We start from the raw sequence: 16,538 nt of genomic DNA, 5'->3' as shown, positions 1-16,538 counted from the left end.
ATTCAAGATCTTAGTTAAATCTAGTTTGCCAAATATGCATCGTTTCTGCCTTTTTTGAATGTTTGAATTTAAATTAGTGTACTGTTAGCTTATTGACATTTGTGTGGTGGCATTTTGTGCCAGTCAAAGAAAGTATCACATATAGTATGTGGCAATTTATTTTTACAGTAGTAAAAAGCTGTATACTACCCAGCTTACAATAAGCACTTTAAACATATTTGTTACGTTGTTTTATACTTCTATATTTGTTGAGTCACAAGTTTGTTCATTTTTCTTTCTCTTTAAGTAATAATGTGTATGTAAAACTTGAATCTGTTTTATGAAAATGATTTTCTTTTGAAATTTCATTGTCATGCTTAACTGAACAGTTGCCAAAGTTTATGGAGGAGTTGGTTTATAGCAATGAGGCATTTAATTCTTTAAATACTAGTCATTTAATAAGATTTTAAATATAGTTATCATAAGTATAAACTCCATATTTGTTTAGTGATCTTTATCTTAAATTAGCCAGAATTCCAGTGGGAAAATTCAATTTAAAAAAAGTTTTTAGTTTTTAGTATGAGAATTGTGATCATTTATGCTATAAATCTTTTTTCCTTTGTGTACTACATCTTACAAATTACTTTGTCACAAGTATTTAACAGTGTGGTTGATTGTAATTAGTTTATGTACCATTCATGGTAATAATAGTGACATAATATTGAAGAAGCCAGAAGACTTGAGCTACTAAACTATGATTTCTTTTTGGCTTAGAAATTTTAATGTAAAAAATTAGCCTGGAAGAAGAGAAGAAGATTTCCTGGAAGTCGTTAGAATCTTTTTCTCTTTCCTAGTTGTATGTTATCTTCATCCTTGGAATTTTTAAGAGGTGTGGAAATTTTTTAGGAAGAAGTTGACTTTTACCTAAATTGTATACCCAATCAATTATTTGTGATGTCAGTGTTTGATGATACATATAAAAATGCCAGTGCTAACATCCTGTGCCTAAAATTGAAATGGAGAAAACAGAAAGGTGATACTAAGGTTTTTTGTTGTTTTCTTTCAGCATTGGTTTACTGAACTACCACCTGTGTTAACATTTGAATTGTCAAGATTTGAATTTAATCAGACATTGGGAAGACCAGAAAAAATTCACAACAAATTAGAATTTCCTCCTGTTTTATATCTGGACAGGTATGGTTTGATATACAGCATGCTTAGTTTGGAAACAGTTTAGTAACCAAGTGAAGAAGTATATTTTTTAGAGAAGAATTTCGCTTATAATTAATCTTTACTTTTTGCATAGTATATCTAGTAGCATTCAAGAAAAACGGAGTTCTTTTTTTTTTATTTAGAAAAGTAATAGTTAATGGGAATAATGTTATAAAGAAGTTTTTAAAAATTATTATTTTTCATGTAATTCTGTCAGAATTTTCAAAAATACTATTTTGTACTGATTTATTATAAAATTTTGAATGAACTGATCATAAAATTTTGAATGAACTGATCATTCAAATTTTGGTATTGGTTAGACTTAATATTGAATCTACTTCTATGATATTTAGAAATACTAATGATTGCTACGTTTCTTTTTCCTGATAGATACATGCACAGAAACAGAGAAATAACAAGAATTAAGAGGGAAGAGATCAAGAGACTAAAAGATTACCTTACAGTATTACAACAGAGACTAGAAAGGTATTGTACAGAATTATGTAGAAAAATATTTTACAGAATTATGATCTAACTGTAGGAATTCATATTTTAGTGACTGTATAGAATCTTTAATATTAAATTTGCCTTGAGTATTTATGAATGATTCTAGTAATAGATAATCATTTTTAATTAATATTTTTGCTCATATAGTTTAGTTTTGAATTCTGTTAGAAACTTAAAATAATTTATAAATGACATTAGAATATTATTTTAGAGTCTAGAATTAAATATTCTCACCATCAACTGGTAATGCTTATGGGTGCCGAAAATAAATATAAAATTAAACTAATCTACAATCGAAGCTTCTTTCATGAGACTAAATATTACTCTCAAGATTTCCATTCAAATGGTTGGTGACAGTTTTTCTCCTTAATGCTGAAGATACAAACTCAGATGCCTACTAGTGCCTTATGAGGGCTTTGTGAAGAAGGGAAGCAAGTCAAATAGATGTGGTGGACGAAGGTTTCCTAGAGAGCACACCCCTGTGGAGCGGCTGTCATCCGCACTGGTGGATGGCATCCTGATTAACCTCATCCTACTGTCATCTAGGGCTTCAAACTGTTTCCAGAAGAAGCCAGAATCTAAACTATGAAATGCTGTGTAGTTCATACAAAAGTCCAAAGCCTGAAATTTAGCCCGAGAGAGCCCAGTTTGCAACCTCCTATCTAATCTGTATTCCCTTATGTTAACGTTAATTTGAAAATTAATGCCTTCAAACTTTTTATACAAAAAATAATATATTTCAGTAATTATCATTCATAAAAGGTAGCAGTGATCATATTGAAAATTAATTGAAGGTAATAAGTAGGAAGACAATATTAGTCACCATCTTGGTCATGAGACCAAAAGACAGATCTAAAAATAAAAACAGTAGATGGCACTGTCAGTTTTCATTTTCTTATTGGGTTACAACTTAGAGCGGCATTTAAAATTTACAACGGTTTATATACACATTCAATTTTAATCAGCTTTGGTTTCTTTGAAGGACATTTATTTCTCGAATGTATTTTTAGTCTTAATCTTCATTTATAAGCAAAGTTAATTTCATTGTTGAGGAAGATTCATTGAAATGTTTTTATGATGGTTTATAAAAATTATTTAAAAAAACAGATTCACTTTACATACAAATAAAAGCATTCATACATTTTATGGTTAACAGATATTTAAGCTATGGTTCGGGTCCCAAACGATTCCCCTTGGTAGATGTTCTACAGTATGCATTGGAATTTGCCTCAAGTAAACCTGTTTGCACTTCTCCTGTTGATGATATTGATGCTAGTTCCCCACCTAGTGGTTCCATACCATCACAAGCATTATCAAGGTAAAGTTTTTTTTGATACAAGAGACAGCTGTGCTACCTATATTACATAACAATATAATTGATGCTCTTTAAAGAAGGTTTTATAAAATGCATGTTGTTACTGATTTTAATGAACTCTAAAAAGATTAGATTCACTTAGAAGATTGTACATCTTCTGAGTGCTTTTTATTTTTTTCAATAGGTTTTATGGCTGTGGATTGAATTTTTCATATTTTTTCTGTTAAGAATTATACTTTAGGTTGTTCTGGTATGTTATATGTTTCAACCTTTTATCCATGAAAATAATACTGTTAAATTAAAATTTTCTTCTATATTGTAAGCTGGTAAGTATTAGCAAGGGACGGTCTTTATAATTCTGGTACATATGTTTTTTTGTTTTTTTTTAAATAAAGATGATCAAGCCATTTCTATAACCCAACGATTTTGCCCTTATAATAATATAGTCCTCGTACGTTAAGAGTCTCATTAGATTATTGGATTAATCCACATATTTCTCTCTTTTTTCTAAAGACCTTTTTTTTTTTTTTAAATTATGAGCTAATTTAATACTACATGTTTAGCATTGTCTTTGTCTAGAGTTTGGAAAGTTTACTTATATTTTATGCTTTAAAAATACAGCACAACGGAACAACAGGGAGCTCCTTCTTCAGAATTGCCATGCACATCACCTGCATCAATAGCTGCTATTTCATCAAGATCGGTAATCCACAAACCATTCACTCAGTCTCGGATACCCCCAGATCTTCCCATGCATCCAGCACCAAGGCACATAACAGAAGAAGAACTTTCTGTGCTAGAAAGCTGTTTACATCGCTGGAGGACAGAAATAGAAAATGACACCAGAGGTAAGAAGCTTCTCACAACATAGTTGCTATTATCTCAGATAGACATGTATACAGATAAAATTAAGAAGGGAAATCACCTCTGGATTTCATATGTAAATATCATATAGTATTTTTTTCTAGAAGGGGTTTTCTGAAAGATAAACTAGCGTGGCCTCCCATTTTTATGATCTTATATCAGGTTCAGAGAGACCAAAAGATTTTCCCTGGGTTACATAGCTGATTAATGACAGAGCAGATGGTCTGATTTTCTAGTTTAGTGCTCTAAATTTATATCAAACTGGTATTCACAGCTACTTTATTGGTGAAATATCATACAGCATCATATTTTACATACATAAATTAGTACAAATAGCTTACCTTGATGTTTACTCAATGAAGTTCAAGTCATAAAAAATTTTCTTTAGGCCTAAAATTAGAAATGTGAATTTTAATTTTCAGTCTGCTCTAACGATATTTTTAGACATGATCTATGAACTCAGTGCCAGCCTGTAATGAGTTTTAACTGGCATGTAGCAAAATAAAAGAAATAAGGACAGTGCTCTATGGGAGGTGTGTGTATGCATGTGTGTGCTAGTGTTAAGTTGCCATCTGTCCTTTCTTGGAAGGAGGTCTCCTTTATTCTGAAACTATCTCCTTTCTACTTTTATTGTTAAAATGTGTTTTTTTAATTTTTATCTTATTATTAGTTTCAAGTATACAGTACATTGGTTAGACATTTATATAGTTTATAAAACGATCCTCTTAATTGCTCTTTCTCTCCTCTGGCTCTCCACCTAGCCATTACATTAATGGCTAACTCCCTATGCCGTGCTCTAAAAATGTCTTTTTTTTTAAATGAAGTTATGTTAATGTTTTATGGTAGATTTTATTATGATCTTATTACATGTCAAAAAAATAATACTTGATCATTGTCCCCCAATTTTATCTCAATTTTATTAATCTATGAAAAAAGAAAAATCTAGGGTTTTTAAAATTAAAGATTTTAATATTAAAATAACTACAGTTTTATACCAAAAAGTTGGAACTACATTAAATAGTATCGGTTATTGTATTTTAGATGCCCAGCTTGATGCTTTATAGATAATGTGTAAATAAAGAGCAGTCCTAATTTAACAGAATAAATAGGATATTATGGTTACTAACAACATTAATAACTATAAATATTTCTCTTACTATTTTTTTATATTTAAATTCATTAGCACACATTAATTAAGTGCATAATTTATCCTGAACACTGCTAAGTTTGGGATGATTTTTTTCTGGACTTGACAGGTTGTGTTTGTTTTATAAAATTATATTTAGAAGGGGAAAGCTAGGAAGTTTTTGACACCTAAGTAGTGGCATTTAGGGAGGAAAGGAATGAATGAATTTGAAATTCTCTGGAGACAGATTTAGGTCATTGACAGAGGGCAGACTCAAAGATGTCCCCTTAGTCATTCATAATGGTACGAATAAGTAGATAGAGTGTACTTTGGAGAAGGGTGGGTGCACAGGTCTCCACCTCAGGAGAGGAAGTAGAGATATAATGAGTCCACTTTTGGCTATTTTAAGTTTGAGGAACTTGAGAAATATTCACGTGATAAGGTTCTAGACCGATAACATGGATCAAGAAAGATTTTCCTAGGAATATTTGTTTTCTTTCTTTTATCACTGTTGATATTAGCTGTTAGGGTTATTTTTTAAGCTGTTGTATAGTATTCCAGCATATGAATACAATATATTTTAATTTCTATATTGATACTGTGAATAGTGCTGGCCTTCCACATACATATTTACATACATTTGTGGCACAGTACATTCTAAAAGTGCCATTTCTGGTCCAAAGTATATACATTTTAAATTTTACTATTTTAAAATTGTTTCCCCAAAACATTGAACCAGTTTACATTCCTACTAACTGTGTGAGAGAGCCTCTCTCTCCATGTCCTCCTTAGCTCTGGGCAGTTTTTAGTCTGTGGCAGTCTGATAATTGAAAAAAAAAGGAGGGGAAAGAAGGTATTTTAGTGTCTTGCATTCCCTTTATGAGTGAAATTTTACTTTTCTACAAATTTTTGTTTGTGACATCTGCTCATTTTTTTATAGTGAACCTATTGTCTTTCTCTTATTGCTTAATAGAAACTGTAACATTATTGGTATTAACCTGTTTCCTAGATAGTGTATGCTGCAGCTATTATTTTCCCTGTTTGTCATTTGACTTCCTTCGTGTTGGTTTTGTTTTTATAATGTAGGTTTTCTTAAGTTTGGGGTGAGAGTCTTATCTTTTCCTTTATGGTTACTTGATTTTCTATCAAGCTTAGGAAGGCCTTTCCCTATTTTCAGGTTAACATATTGGTAGGAAAACCTTTAGTCCCCACTTTAAGTCTAGTAGATACATACTTGATGTTAATCATTAAATGATATCTTCTATTCTTAGATTTGCAGGAAAGCATATCCAGAATCCATCGAACAATTGAACTAATGTACTCTGACAAATCTATGATCCAGGTAAGTTAAATTTTGACATAGTAAGCATTATCAAAATTATTTACATATTTTTATTTATCTCTATATATCTTGACCTAATTCTCTTTACATGTTTTATTATAAAATTGCTGAACTTAAAGAAGCCATATCAGTATTTCTCCTATTTACTTATATTCTCATACCGTATTTATTGCTTATTCTTTTTATTATTTTACAATAAGATTTATCAAAATTTTCCAAAATACTTTAATAGTTAAAGATAAAATATTATGGGAGAAATTTTAAGGTTGCTTAAGGTTAGTAAGATTATGGGAGAAAGTATGGAGCTCAATTACATTTTAGCTTCTGTTATACATTATATAAGCCATATTACTAAACTCAGCCATCAATTTATAATTGTGAAGATTTAGACAGAGCATGTGCTGTATATAAAAATGTTCATCATAAGTTTTTTATTCAAAAGAAGTGACTGAAATTGGTCAATAAATACATACAAATACATTTTCAAATTTTTGAAAATCATCCTATTTATACACTTATCCACATCTTTAGCTTATTTTTTTCTCTTATTATTTCATATTTTAATTTTTTTCAAAATTTTCATCTCATACAATTTTCTCTTGTTAAGAAACGTATGCTCTTATGATATCCTCCAGTCAGATAGTTTGTGAGTTTCTTGGAATGTGGCATAATAGACTACTTGACAGCTGTTTAACTCTTCTGTTTTCTTATTTAGGTTCCCTATCGCTTACATGCTGTTTTAGTTCATGAAGGCCAAGCTAATGCTGGGCACTACTGGGCATACATTTTTGATCATCATGAAAACAGGTGGATGAAGTACAATGATATTGCTGTGACAAAATCATCATGGGAAGAGCTAGTGAGGGATTCTTTTGGTGGTTATAGAAATGCCAGTGCATACTGTTTAATGTACATAAATGATAAGGCACAATTCTTAATACAAGGTAAGAATATGATATATATACGATGGTGTATATTTTTAAATAAGTAGCCCTTTTATGTGACTCTGGTCTCAGCGTGATTCGTTAAGTATAACCCAGAAGGTGATAGATGTGATTAGGAAATACTATTGGATAAGTGTGTAAACTAGAATCGAAAAGTAATGTGACCAGAGCTGAGAATTGGAATATATTTTGTATCGAAAGTTAATTATTCAGTAACTATTTAGTAACAATATAAAATGTAAATGTGACATATTTCTCCTAGTTTAAAATTCTTTAATGACTACATCACACATTGACTCATATTCAAGCTCCTTAGCCTGACAAATAATACCTCCATTTTCTGGCCTCTGATTGTCCTTCTAGCTTCATTTATGACCATTGTTCATTTCAGACTTTACTGATACTTGAACTTCTTGTTATATTCTATTCACACATTTATTTCCATATATTCTTTTTTTTTATTTATTTTTTTTATTTATTACCAGTAATGTTCTTATTTCTTCCTTCTTTCCTAATTCCCACTCATCTGTCAAGATTCAACTAGGTATCATCTGCTCTGCCAAATTTCCTTTATCTGCCAGAAAGTAATCTTCCTTGTGTTCTCATAGCTTACCCCTATCAGGTCCTTATTGTGTGCTGGAATTGTATGTCAACTTGTCTTTCCTACTTCACTTTGATCTGCTCAAAGCCAGGGATCATGTCATACTATGTCTTAATCGTTTTATTTTTCATATTCAAACATAGGCTTCGCATAGAGAAAACACTTAGAAGTTTGTTGAAACTGATAAAATATACTTTCTTTTTGTATTTAACCATTCAGCAAAATTAGCTAGGCAGTCTACTTATGACTGAAAGCTAAACTTTATCGTTTGTGTGGAATAGAAGTTGAGTAACTTTTTAAAATAATATTTATGCAATGTTTTAAAAAACCTTGCTATGTCAATTAATTTCAAATTACATATAAGTATATTGCTAGACTTAACTGCTTTAGATGAAAAAGAATTTTAGTTCTGTTTTGAGCTTAATAAGGTTATGAATTATTTCTTCTCACTTTGTGATAGGTTTTACTTCATGAATAATAAAATATCTGGTATTCTCATAATAAAAAAAAGTAATACCATATTAGTATTCAAGCAGCCGTTTTGGCTTTATATCTATTCCATTTTTTACTCTTCAAATTAAAAATAAAAACTGAAAGGATGAAAGAATAACTTTTCTCCAAAATAAATAAAAATAAAAGCTGAGAACATTACCTGTAACTCATTATCAAATATTTGCATCATTGCTCTTCTGAGCATTTGTTTGAGTTTTCTTTTAATTTTTAGATAACGTTTATTTTCTAAATGGTAATAATTCATACTTTAAATTCTATTTGAAATGCATTCTATTTTAAGCTTTGCATTTTTTCTTTAACTTTTAATTTTATATTAGTTTTTGAAATATAATTTGCAGAGGAGTTTAATAAAGAAACTGGGCAGGCCCTTGTTGGAATAGAAACATTACCACCAGATTTAAGAGATTTTGTTGAGGAAGATAACCAGCGATTTGAAAAAGAACTGGAAGAATGGGATGCACAACTTGCCCAGAAAGCTTTGCAGGAAAAACTTTTGGCATCTCAGAAATTGAGGGAATCGGAGTCTTCAACAGGTTAGTCCATATTATTAAACTGCATTTTATTATTAAGATTATATTATTTTGTTATAAAATAAGATGCTTATTAAAAAAAATAAACGATAGTTATCTTAAAGTATGAAGGAGATGGTAAAAGTCATCTGAAATTTACTCAGTGATAACCATGGGTAACAATTTACTTTACCCCTTTGCCAGACACCACTTTGTACATATACAGATGACCCTTGAACAACGCAGGGGTTGGGGTGCCAATCTTCTTTGCAGTCAAAAATCCACATATAACTATATATACCTTTTTCAAGGTAAATGAGTTGATTCTGCTAATTCTCCCTCTACCTATCCTGCCCGCTTTGATTAGGCTTGACCCTTTTTGGCAGGAAGCTTGAAAATGCTGTGAAACCAACAAGTAACCCAAACCAGTTCACTAAAGCTATTAATAGAATGAACTCAACTAAATTTCATATTTGAGCAAAATAACACTTTTCTTTTTTTAGTATACTCAAATATATATACTGAAAAAGCACTAATATAGAGTATTTATTTGATTTTTTCAGAATTCTTAAAATTAAAAACAAAATTAGCCAATTTTAAATATTTATTATATTTCAAGTAAAAATGTGTATAGACTTATAAAACATAAATTTATAGAAATACAAATATTTGAAAATATTCTAAAATTATTAGCAAATAATAAAATATTTAAAGTAAATACTGTACAAAAACAAAGACAATATGTTCTAGCAAAATTGAAAATAGAATATCTTTGATTTTTTTAAGATTAATTTCGTCATTGAGTTATGAATATATTTTAGAGTAACATTTCATACTGTAGAAAAGTGTTATTTCTCTGTAATAGTTGGAGAAATGAGAATAGATAAATTAAACACATTTTTCTCAAATTCATTTGCCTTTTTTTAATAACTGACCTTTTTAATAAATGACTTTTTTCATAAGGTCTGCATGTTTTGTTTTTAGTTGTTTAGGAAATGTTTTAGGTGTTTGTTTAATTTCTTCTTTTACAGACAGATTCCCATGTAGCATTAAGTAGATGGGTTTCAGCATTATGATTTGAACTTTAGAAAGAATTATTCTTACAATAGTAGATTTACAATACCACAATATAGTATTGTAACTGATACGGGCATGCACAGATGTATTCAGATTTGTAACTTGTTTTTACATAAATTGAATAGTTGAGCTCTTGATCTTGATCTTCAGAGGCATTGATATAGAATTTTTAAAAGACCAAGATGATAGTATTATACCAACATTTTGATAATTAAATGCAATACAGTGTATCTGAATAGCACCACTGTCATCTGATGAGCTCTTTCTTTCCATACGTCAAGGGCCACTGTGTAGAACAGGTGTAGCTCTGTGGTTTCACAACAGTGCAGTTTCATTACAGTGACCTTGTCCACTAGTAGAAAATGAAAGAGCTCAGTAGATAACAAAAGATTTCTGAGCTCAAATCGCAGTATAGTAACGACATTGCAGTTCCTTTCAATTTCAGCCAATTCCATCCCTTTGAGATTTCATTCCTTATCTTCTTTTCACACCCTTCCCAAACCACTCTCCATAATTCGCCCCAAGATGGAGCTACTGTGTTATTCTTAACTTTTACATACTCCATTTGCATGTGGCTGTGTTTATTTTTAGTGGGAGAAGAGGGCTGCATAATTGGAGCAAGTAGTAGTACCTAAGCACTCTGATGAAGGTGAATCCTCCATTCATTGGTTAACCTGCAACTCTCTGCTTGGTTCATCTATATTTTATGGCACCAAAATACTGCATTCCGTAGTCTCCTTCTCTTCATCTGGTCTGTTTCTCACAAAACTCTTAAGTTTACGATTTAACACATTTTATTTCTGCTAAGTCAAATTAATACATAGTCCCACATTAGGAGAATATTAATTCCTATCTGACGAGACTAGCCAATCTCCGTTCCACATTTGTCATCTTATATTTCCTCTGTATAAAAGGCCATGTCTGTATGCCCCACACCCTGATTTTCTGATCAGTTTTTCCTACCATACACTTTATATGCTGTTTTATAATTTTTAAAAATTCAGCAGTAGGTGTTGAGCATATATTTTCATGTCTCTCTTTTTAGTATTAAGCAACTTGAAGAAAATAAAAATATTTCTGAGAGAAGATAAAATAACTAAAAAAATAAAGAGACTGAAATGGTCAATTCACATGTAACTATTACTATCTTCTAGACTGGGTTTTTAGAAAGCACTGGCAGTACTGTCTTAATAGGAAACATGTGTCCTCTATGGAAATGCTAGAAGTATACACTTTGAGTTAGGAGAAATAGAAGGTTCTAAGTATAAATTTGGGACCTGAGATTGTTTAAAAGATTGGTTTCTGTTACTATATTATGTTGCATATCATATTAAGAAATCTATCCTGTATTGCAAGGGAATTTACTCTATCACAATGGATAAGGGGACTTAGAATGTTTATTGGAATCACTTAGCTGCTATCATCAGTAGACAGATTTTACTTTAATGCCCATGTCATCTTCCTATTTCTCTTCACAGTTTTTAAAGTAATTTATTTTATTTGGTATAGCACTTTCAGAATATCAAAGAAACCCTGTATTTAAATCTCTCAGGTGTGCACTAGGATTATGAGTGACTACTGGAAGTAATACAAGGAAATCCTGTTGACAAGAGTGATATTCTTCTCTCTCTGCAAATCTTCCCAATAAAGCTGTAACATAAGAGCTATTAAAATCGATTTCTTCTGAGTGCTATTCCAATAAGAATATTAACTTATAGTCTTTCTCTTCTGCTTACATATGACCAAGAACTCCACTTCTCTAGTACCATTCATTGTCTTATTGCAACTTATAATAAGTGATGGGAAAGTATTATTTGATCCATCTCATCCTACCTCCCTAACCTACTTTCTTCAAATAACTTATATTTAAAGAGGTAGCCAACAGTTCTTTACTACAGGTGTATACATCAACATTACTGGGGAGTTTTATTGAGAGTAAACAGCATATCCCCACCTATGACTCACTAGGATCAGATTCTCTGAAGGAGGGGTCCAGAATATATATATTTTTAAAAGATCTTCAGATAATTCCGAGGTGTGCCTCTGATTAAGAGCGTGGGCAGAGAAATTAACCTGGAGAGAAGAGCTTTGCCAGAGTTATTATTTTACTTGTGTTACTTCTACTTACTAGAAAACTATTTGAAGTCTTTACAACGCATGTAACATACCCAAATTAAAAAAGAAACCAAAACAAAAAATAAATAAGGTAAAAAGGGTTAATATTGTTATGAAATGCATTCTATAAGTTTTCTTAAATTTGTCTAGAGGTGGCTTGCAGAATTGTCTCTGCAACTTCTCTACAGATACTGTCCACAAGTTGAAAATAAGCTGATATTCTGGGAAAGTACAGCTAGTTTCTGAGAGTAAAACCTGGTAGAAGGAACAGTGTTCTCAGTAATCTCGTTTCTTTAAATAGGGAGTGGGTGATGTTCCTATTTAAATTTTCATAATCTATCACTATTAGTGATAGGTTTCCTTTGAATGTTTTCTGAATTGAATTCATTCCCTATGGAGATTTCAATATGAGTTTCCTTGAGCCGATCCTCAGCGTATGGGAATTCCAGCATTTTAAGAGTATAGCCAAAATAATGATACGTTAGGAAAGCAGGCTAAAAATGTGTGGTGCTGATGTAGTTCTGTCCTGCATAAATTTGAGGTTTAACTCTGGTTCCTAAACCTCTACCCCACCCCCTATTCCCAAGATCCTCTCTGTGGTGGCATCCGAGAATCTGCAATTTTAAGTTTCTGCTGATTCTGTGCAGCCAACCTAGCATGGTTCTTTATAGGCTGCTTTTGGGAACTCACTGATTTTAATTACATTTCTAGAAATGAATAGACTGCATATCTTTGAAGTACTTTTTAAAAAATATTCTCCTATTTGTGAATGTAGTAAGTATGACTCATTAGTAAGTCAAGGTTTTAGATACTTCTGGGAAATATGAGATGTTGCTTATATATATTACATATATATAATATATATATAAAATATTTTATATATATGTACACACACATACATACATAGATATATTTAATTAAAGAGCAGATCCTTACACTTTAACAGAAAACCATTGGTTGTTGATTTGAATTCTCTTAAAATGTTGAAGAGCATAATCAGGAAATATTCTTCAGTAGAATACTCCCAAGCCCTCTTGATCCCTCACCTCAACATAAAGGTATACCAAAGGAGCAGAATCAGAGCACTCTCCAAATGCTGGGTCTTTTATAACATCCCAACAGATAAATGAAGCCCTGGCATTATGAACATAGAGCGTGGCCAGAAAATCCCTTATGTGGATGAGAGCCATCCAGAAATCTCACTGAAGGACCCATAGAACAAATAAATGATTTAAGAAGTACTTTGGGTACAGAGATTTTATATACCTCACTAGAGAACTGCTCATTTATGGTGCAATGAGTGTATTTAGGAGTTTGCAGCTGTCGGCAGAGAGCCAAGGAAGACTTCAAGGATTTAAGAATAATAAATGATACACAGGTAATCATCAGCTATATTCCAAGTCGAAGCCTGAACAATACATTAAATGGAGGGACCAGTTAGTATATAAAGTGCCATTTAGAATATTAAAAAAACAGTATGGTCTCTGTTTACTGAGTGCCTACCATTTATACAGGCCAGCAATGATGAGGCTTCTGTAAGGCTATAGGATAATCAAAAATTATTGTGTGAGTTACACACACACACAGAAAAATTCATCTTTTTTGTCCTGCTGTTGTTTTTAACAATGAAATGGAAATTGCCTAAATGTGTGGTAGGGTATTAATTGTATAAGCCCTCTGTATGGAAGAACACAAACACAGTATAACCAGAAAAAAATTATATTGACATTAAAAAAATGCTAGTTATATTAAGTTAAAAACAATATATTCAGAATAATTCTTTTTGTTTGTAAAATGTGGGTAGGTAAAGTAGTCTAGAAATATATGCTACTAAAAATATTAATAGCGCTTCTCTCTGAGTCATGGAAAGAGCTTTTTATTTTTCTCATTTTGGTTATTCATTTGTTCTAGTCAACATTTTTTTCACTCTTCTGATTTGACAAAATGAAGCCAATATTTCTTTTCTTTGTTATGAGGAACTTCTGTTGAATCTCACTCCTTTGTAATTCTTCTAAGGCTCCTTCCCAATGAATACCTACTTATGTTATATCTAAACCAGATTTTTCTTCATTACTCTTGCTTTGCATAATGCCTATCATTATGGCATTGTTCATCAAGTATCCTTCATTTTAAAAATCTCCTCTAACTATCAATATCCTTGAAATTTTTCCTATTCTTTAAGACCTTATATCCCAAAGTCTTTATGAACCCCTAAATTTACCCCTGTCACAACTATTATCTTTTTCCTCTTAATCCTAATCTCTTCTCACTACCAAATCATGTTGTACTTGTATTTTAATTTGCTGACTGGTATAAAGATTCATTAATAGCCAGCATTTTATTCATCTTTTATCTGTTCTTACAGTGCCTTTATATATGTTATTTCTTCTGCCTGGAATCTTATTCTCCATCTCCAAGATAATCCTCTCTACAAAATCTTCAATACTCAGCTCAGTTGGCATTTCTTCTAGAGAATCTTTCTTAACATGCAGTATTATCCTGAGTGTGTGTATTGGGTCCACAGTGCTTCTGTAGAACCTTGTGCATAACTGCTATTGCATATAGTACTTTACACTGTAATGAAGTTTATATATATCTGATTTTTATTGAGAATTCCTTAAAGTGAGTGAATTTTATGTCTTTTTTTTTTTACATTATTAATACCAAAATACAGAAAATGGCACAGGCTCAGTAAATACATTGAGAATGAAGTTTGGGTTTTTGTTTCCAGACTCCCAGATCTCAAATCCTCGTATGTTCCCCTCTTGTGACTACAGCACCACTCAGATATGTTCCCTGGAAGATTACACACAGAAAACTTTAGAGGAAATAGTTCTGTGTGAAATTTAGGCAAAATCATTTAGCATTACTCATAAGGTTTTTGGACTCAAATCCTTATGTAGAAGGAAACCTTGACCCTGATGACCTGAGATATATTGACTCTTGATCAGATAAAATTACTTTGGTACTAAGGACCTATTTTACTGTCCAGGTTTCAGTGAGTTAGACCAATGTCAGATCAGATGGATTTGTTGACCATCGTTGCATTAAGTTTACAAGCTATCAACCATTGATGTTTTATCTATTACAGTGAGAAAAGACAAAGAGTGGCAAACACAGATAAAAGCGTTATCGACAAGATATTTCTCTTTATTAAGACCTAAAGCAGCTGGCTTAAGCCACGTATGAAACTTAGTAGGGGCTTCTGCTAAGCTGGAGGTGTAGCCTAAAATTTTCTTTACAATATTCATTATAAAGGGGCAGTGAGAGAACATTGCAGTCCAGTCAGGAAACGCAGAAATGAGGACTTTTAACTTCTCATCACACACATTGTAAGCATTCCTTCTTCTGGTTTTCCTTGTTATAGTATATTTCACCTCCATCATCCTAGTTACTCATGGTAGAAACTTTGAGTCATCTTCATATCCAGTCTCCAAACCTATTTGTGTCCAAATAGGTCTTAAATCTAACTAGTTCTCTCTGCCTCTGTTGCTCTCCATTATCCATAAGCACAATCTTCTCTTGATCATTTTCTCTAGTACATTCACTGATTTCTAGTTTCACTTTCCTCTTTGATCGGTTCTTCACTATGTAGCTGGAATAAATTTCTTAAAACTTGTTGTGTTGCCATTGTATTGAAAACGTTTATTCACTTCCTTTTGCCCTCAAAACTTTTACGTGACTCAAAGGCCCTTATCTTGCCCCTATCTGCACCATCTCTTGCCATATCTTTCCTCTTTGTCCTGTAGTCTAGCCACACTGGTCTTTCAAATCCAGCTCATGCTCACGACATGGGCTATTCATTCTTCTACCTGGCAAACCCAACCCATCATCCTTCAGCTAAATAGTCATTTTATCATATATCCCGTAATTTAATTACCTTTCTTCCATTGTATTCCTAGAATGCATTATTATAATATGGTCACAATTGCTGTGTGATTCTTTGGTCAATGACTTTCTTTACAGTTGACTGCAATCTTCATGAGGATAGAGACCAGCTGTATTGTTCACATTCAGCATCCCTGTCCCAGCCTAATACCTGTCACATAGTTAGATGCTTAATTAAAATTTATTAGATAAATGAATGGCCCTGCATATATGGCCCAGTTGGTTGAGGAAGGACTCAACCAATCCCAGTAATGTAGAACATTTTAGTGTACTTTCTTATTCCTCATATCCAATAATTAATTTATTTGTTAATTCATTTGTTCCATTAAGTTATTGTGCACTTTATTATATGCTAGGTGTTGAAGAAATAGCAATAGAAAAGGGAGATAGCATCTCTACCCTTACAGTTCAGCAGAGGATGTGGGCTTGAAACAAATACTTATAATAATAACTAAGTCATAATTGTGGTAAGTGCTATTAAAAAGAAAGTATAAGTTACCTTAGAGCAGTGGTTCTCATCTGGAAGTAATTTTTGTCTCCCAGGGA

General features: G+C 31.8%; 1 protein-coding gene across 9 annotated transcripts in view; it reads left to right on the top strand.

The window, feature by feature from the left end:
* Nucleotides 1-16,538, top strand: part of USP25 (ubiquitin specific peptidase 25) — a 91,469-nt gene that overhangs the window by 45,391 nt on the left and 29,540 nt on the right. For all 9 annotated transcript variants that reach the window (XM_011374254.2, XM_023519973.1, XM_023519972.1 and 6 more), the window contains 7 exons: nucleotides 1,046-1,173; nucleotides 1,582-1,677; nucleotides 2,855-3,016; nucleotides 3,635-3,861; nucleotides 6,275-6,345; nucleotides 7,061-7,289; nucleotides 8,742-8,936. In XM_011374254.2, coding sequence (XP_011372556.1) covers nucleotides 1,046-1,173; nucleotides 1,582-1,677; nucleotides 2,855-3,016; nucleotides 3,635-3,861; nucleotides 6,275-6,345; nucleotides 7,061-7,289; nucleotides 8,742-8,936 — 1,108 coding nt within the window. The remainder of the gene's footprint in view (nucleotides 1-1,045; nucleotides 1,174-1,581; nucleotides 1,678-2,854; nucleotides 3,017-3,634; nucleotides 3,862-6,274; nucleotides 6,346-7,060; nucleotides 7,290-8,741; nucleotides 8,937-16,538) is intronic.

This window comes from Pteropus vampyrus, unplaced genomic scaffold, assembly GCF_000151845.1.
Source record: "Pteropus vampyrus isolate Shadow unplaced genomic scaffold, Pvam_2.0 Scaffold242, whole genome shotgun sequence".
NCBI lineage: Eukaryota > Metazoa > Chordata > Mammalia > Chiroptera > Pteropodidae > Pteropus > Pteropus vampyrus.
This window is presented reverse-complemented; position numbering and strand designations above follow the sequence as displayed.